The sequence below is a fragment of the Kryptolebias marmoratus genome, linkage group LG6, assembly GCF_001649575.2.
Source record: "Kryptolebias marmoratus isolate JLee-2015 linkage group LG6, ASM164957v2, whole genome shotgun sequence".
NCBI lineage: Eukaryota > Metazoa > Chordata > Actinopteri > Cyprinodontiformes > Rivulidae > Kryptolebias > Kryptolebias marmoratus.
The window spans coordinates 3,997,493-4,003,492 of record NC_051435.1 but is presented as its reverse complement, the minus strand read 5'-3'; the positions used below and the strand labels follow the sequence as shown (position 1 = coordinate 4,003,492).

The 6,000-nt window shown below is 36.5% G+C and overlaps 1 protein-coding gene across 9 annotated transcripts in view; it reads right to left on the bottom strand.

Moving 5' to 3' along the window:
* Window positions 1-3,834: 3,834 nt before the first annotated feature.
* col18a1a (collagen type XVIII alpha 1 chain a) overlaps window positions 3,835-6,000 on the bottom strand; it is a 72,075-nt gene continuing 69,909 nt past the window's right edge. For all 9 annotated transcript variants that reach the window (XM_017430395.3, XM_017430396.3, XM_037976188.1 and 6 more), the window contains 2 exons: window positions 5,330-5,445; window positions 3,835-5,196 (listed from right to left, as the gene is read on the bottom strand). In XM_017430395.3, the coding sequence (XP_017285884.1) occupies window positions 4,983-5,196; window positions 5,330-5,445 (330 nt within the window). In that variant the 3' untranslated portion in view covers window positions 3,835-4,982. The remainder of the gene's footprint in view (window positions 5,197-5,329; window positions 5,446-6,000) is intronic.

Genomic DNA, 6,000 nt, shown 5'->3' with positions numbered 1-6,000 from the left:
TTTTTTGTAGTTAGCTAACTAGTATCTACTTTGTTGACCAACATGATACTCTATCACAGACAAGTCATGGAGTTGATAAATGAAGAAAATACTTACACGTATGCTGCTGTGTCAAACTGACATCCTGGTGGTGAGACTGCAGGCATCAGATGTGTAAGTGGGACAGAAAATGTATCCTGACAGTCACAGTTGGTAAAAAATCAAAGATTCCCAAAGCAAACCCATGAGATTCTATAGAAAATGCTTGGGGTCATTTTTGACCCCACCTATGAAAAAATGGGGTAGTGACACAAAAACTGCAATTTCTTAAAATGTATAAAAAAAAATAAAAATTCAAATGGCTTCAAGTCACAAACATGTTTTATGAGGAATACCTGTAATATGGAAGTGTAAAAACTTTTAATTTCAGAGATTTTGAAAAATAACAACCCTCTGGGTCATTTTTGACCCCACTTATGCATCTAAGGGTTAAAAAGTACTGTTTTGTGAGAACATGACAAGAGTTGGGAGAACATCCTTGACTGATTGGAAGTCTAATAAGCAAAATTAAATGAAAGCCTTTTATCTACTTACCCTGAGGTTTGAAAACCAATGATGATCAACAAAATAATATTCAGAGATGTTAGTCGACATATACTCTCTTTGGCATGATTTTTTTTTTATATTAAAATTTTATTGACTCTTTGAGATTCTATTTGATTGGCTGTTTCTCACAGAATAACAGATTTGGGTATTCAAACTGGTCTACATCAAAATTTAGACATACAAAACTACAACAACAGCTAGACCTTCTTTAGTCTATGTAGAGCCAGATCACAGACAATATAAGGTTCCAAAATCCATCCATCCATCCATCCATCCATCCATCCATCCATCCATCCATCCATCCATCCATCCATCCATCCATCCATCCATCCATCCATCCATCCATCCATCCATCCATCTTCTACCTCTTATCCATGGTTGGATCAGCAACAGGTCCATGACAGAAACCAAGACCTCCCTCTCCCATTTCTCCTGCTCATCCTGGGGGATCCCAAGGTGTTTTCAGGCCAGAGAGGATCCATAAGAATTCCAAAATTAAAAGTACAATTTATTACATTTGGTAAGGTTATTTAACTGATAGCCTAAAACCTTCTTTCTTTTTTAAATTTGTTTTATTAAAAGTGGCCTAGGTCCTAACATTATGATTGCTATCCCTAAATGACCTCCTGTGTTGAAAAGCTTTCCTCCATAGCATTTTATATTATTCAGCAGGTTTTTCTTTGCTATGTTATTATGCTCAAAAAATTCTGTAGAAGTTGAGCTATTTTTGTCATGATTAGAACAGGAGAACTGAATAAATAAAAAAGGTGCACATAAAACCTCAGGGTCAAAAGGGAAGAGAAGTCTGCTTCTGGCCCTTTAAAATATCTTCAGAAATTTTCTATTAGCGTTTTATCTGTTAAATAATTATTCAGTTTTAATCTTTTAAACCTACTTGTTTCATGATAGCTAAGGTTGTTCTAAAATTGATGAAGAGGCAGAATCAAACATGTACTAATTGCTGTGGATGGTGCATTCTTTGGACAGATTGAATAAGAATTATAAGCAGTAGGAGAGCCGAGGAGACCCAGACTCTAAAGGCAACACTGCCATTTACAGAATCACTAGTTTACAGATCAGGGCCAATATGAAGCCCGTCTGTGTGTCAGTGGGAGAGGAAGAGACATAAAAAATTCATTAGAAGATGGAAAGAGATGTCACATCGAATATGTAGCCAGCTGCACTGATGACTGGGGGTACTGAGCTGTGTAAGGGTGGGGGTTGGGGGCACAGCTTTAAACAAAATGCTGCAGACCTGAGCTGAGCAAACTCTCCGTTACGCTGTAATAGAGATCTCACCAGGAAGAAATGAAAAAAAAATATATAGAAATGATAAATATATATTTGATTTTAATGGCTGCCTTGGAGGGAGCCATGAGAATATTGAAAATTCTGTCTTTTGGATTTCTGAATGTGCATGCAAAGAGCAACATTATTTAAACTGCAATAACTCAGAAAAGGGGAAGTTGTCATAGAAAGTTGGAACTGGCTGGGTCTTTTTAGTTCTTCAGAAAGCATCTCTGAAGCTCTAAAGTCTCTGTGTTTGGCTTTGCATCTGTTTTTAATCATTCCTCCAAGTTACTACCCAGAATAACCCAGATTTAAAAAGTAACAAAAGGTTCAGATTAACATGATAGGGCCAGTGGAAAAAAAGGAGAACATGTATGATGAATAAAGCCAGGAATATCCATGCTAGATATCCTCCCCCTTATCAAATATTTAAAGAGCCGAGGACACAAAAAGCAGATTTAAATGTCAGAATATTCACAAGGGGATTTAAAGAAAGAGACAGTGTCGCATATTATCTGACTAAATGGGAAAATTTCATTTTAAGTACTTCTGAAACTAAACCGATGCTGCTTTAGCGCTCCCCATTACCCTTTCCTCTAATAGCAAAAATGTTTATTATGCAAGAAAAAGTAGCTTTTAAAATCAAAAAAAATAAAATAATAGATACACTTGGTTCAGTTTAGTTAATATCTACACAACAGAAACAAAAAAAAAAATGATGATTAAAGAAAAACAAAATGTGCAGGTGGGATTAAAAACCCCTATAGGGTTTATAATAAATCTCACTTAAACATACAGGATAAGAAGCTTAAAAAAACAAGCAATTAAATACAATTAACAAAAACAGAAAGAGTAAATGAAAGTGTTTGAATGATGAATATGTAATACCACTGAATGCAAACAATGAAAATGTTTAGGTTTGGGTTAAAATATTTCCTTCTTTGTTGCCACTCTCCCAACCTCATCTCATTCAGGAGAATTAACAAAACTTAGTCTTAGAAGCACAAATTGCATAAAAAGTTTATCCTGAACTTAATCAAATGGTGCCATTAAGGAGTGTTTATTCCAGTTCTAGAAGGTTTTCTACAATTTTCCAGCTTGGTCCTTGAAACTGAACTCACAGAAGCCGTTTTTTTCTGTTTCAGAAAGAAAAACCAAACACATGAGGTCAGAGAACAAAGCAGCTGTGCAACAACACAACTAAGTTCTTGTTAGAGTCAGTGAGTCACCACCAGGGAATAAATACAGCTTAGAGATCTGACAAAAGCGGCGTTTCGTTTCCACCCTGAAATGTAATTAAGTCGCCCAATATCTGGTTGTCGCCCCGTTGTATCATTACCCTCTCTGCATCATTTCAGAGTACTTAGTTATTACTTAGCGCTCACTAAATATAACTGTCCTCAGGCCGCTGAAGTGATCCCACTCTGCAGCTGTGGGTTGCTGCATCCCAATCAGCTCGCTCCCACTCAAACCTCAGTCAGTCAAAACGACTTTAATAAATAACATGCCATTCACCGAGTCATTTTTTTTTTCTTTTCCTTAAGATTTACTCCTCTGACAGTCAGGTTTTAAACAGGAAGTCATGATCCAAGTTTATTTTTCTGTCAGCCAGAGACGTCGCTATAACTCTTGAGCCCTCCAGTCAATTAATATAAGCCTCCTAAGCCTGCAGATTTGATGAAACTGAGTGGGAATTGTTCACTTCTACTGATTATTTTTAGGTCATCTTCTTTTTTTTCATAAATAGATAAATGTGGGACTTGATTTATAAGTGTCATGTTGCTAAAGATGATGGCTTCAAGCTCCAAACTTTTAATCCTAATATGTTTAGGAGTTTTCTTATCTTGAAAGACACTCATTTTAAAGCTGCACTGAGTATTTAGACCCTGATTTATATACTAGAATAATCTACTGCAATCATCTACTGTATAAAAAAAACATGCTAAAACAGTAAGTTAGTACAGGACGTTCATACTGTTTATTGCTCATCGCTGGGAAGTGAAAGGCAGGAGAGAATAAACGCAGCAACGCAGACCGCTGCACAGAATGTCACATCGGTAATTGAAAAAAATCTTTAATTCAGTGCCTGGGTGAAACAGTACAGCGCAGTTTGTCATAAAAAAAAAGCATTTTCACAGATACAGTCAAGACGTTTTGGTTGTAAAACTGAATGAAGGGCAACAGCAAAACTTTCTCCTTAATATGTTGCTTTTCCTGTCACTATCATATTTTTTCCAGCCTCTTAAAAGCCAAATCTTTTGAGATTTTAAAAGCAAAAACATTCATCTCAGAGCTATAAAATTCAACTTAAACATAAATGATGTCAAAATATTTTGTATCTGAAAGAAGCATTTAGGTTTAGTTGGAAGAACCAGCAAAAAATAATAAAATAAAAAAATTAAAAAGGTTGTAACATTTGCAGATCTGCAGAATATTTCCATATATGAGCTTTCTGGGTTTGTCATAAGGCACAATTCTGATCGAAGAAATAAAAGCTATGTGTTGTGTAAAAAAAATGTATTAATTATCCATTTATTTGTTCTTTTATTTAAAAATAAATATCTATTATCTTTTTTTATTATTATTTTAAAACAGTCCATAAAGGTTTTGCTGAACTCCATCATTACTCCAAATTCTACACTGAAATTGGAAAAAAATAAAAAACAAAGTAAAATAAATGATCAATACCTAAAAAAACAAACAAAAACAGTTTTTAAAACCAGTTCAAAAAAGTCAAATCACTGATAATACAAAAAGGAACACAGAGGACAAACATGTAATATACAGAAAAGAAAAGGAATTTAATTTGAGAACAATCATTCTGCACCTTGAAGACAAAAAATATGTGCCGAGTTTCTGAGGAAAAGGACCAATCCTCTGTTTGACCCTTCTCTTTGGCGTTTATGATGATGCTGAGAGTCCAAACTGAAATGCCTTCAGGTCAGGTCACTGGACGCCACATGTTCACAAGCTGTGTTACCGCGAATTTAAAGGGGAATACAGGAAAACGAAACAAAATGAACAAAAACACACGGCTGCTTGAATAACAAAACAAAACGTTTAACTTGGGCCCATTACACGAACAGACTAAAAACGTGGAGGTGGGTTTATTTTTTGGATGCAGACATGAAGGCGTTCTCAATGCAGAGGACGATGTAGGAGTTGGAGCAGCTGCTGGGGGTCTGCTGCAGGAGGTGGCCGCTCTGCAGAGAGGATGCCAGACCGGTCACGGCGCGGTCGCCTGCCCGCCACGTTTCACAGTAGTGGTCCATTTGCCGGTGGCCCTTCCTGCTCGACCCGTGCCAGATCATTTTCTCCGGCCTGGAGGTGAACAAAAACACACAACAGAGTCTGCAGATCAGAAACAGCCGCTTTGTCACATTTCAGCCCAAGAGGGAGCTGCAGGAGGAGGTTTCTGCACAAATATAAATTGGCTTTTTAAACAAAGACCTACCATGCACTGTCCCTGAGGATGTCTCGACCATCAAAGGAGTAAATCGGTACGTTTTCCCTCATTCTGCTGCTGTCGTTGCTGAAGATCGACTCCCAGCTGTTAAACAGCACTTGGTTCTAAAAGAAAAGAAACAAAACAGTGCGTTAAATTTATATTATTCAGTGTAATATAAGTGGGACACTTATTCCACGGGACGGGACAAGACGGGATCCTAGATCCATGAGAACAAAGCGCCTTAAACCTCGTGGAAGCTTGACTCACGTGATTGACCTACATTAGGATGGTCTTTGTAGGTAAACAAATATGGCCACTAATTGTAACGACTGACCTATTTTCCGTCACGTCGACTGTTTCTGCAGGTAACACATAGAACTCACACAGCAGCTGGAATCCAGTCACAAGTTTTGCTTACAAAATGTATTTTAATTATACATTTAACCATCAATATGAGAAAAATGTGTGGATTTTTCTTCTTACTTTATGAACATTTTTGGTTTGGTCTTTATAAATTTGCAATGAGTATATATAATGTGCTCCTGAATAAAATATCTGTGCTAATTAAAGATAACATACTTGTTAACTGGCTCTTTGTGAAAAATGTGAGAAAATAAAAGAGCCTTTGAAGGAGGCAGTCTATCAAAGTTTTGAGTTTTTTTTTAATTTAAATGTTT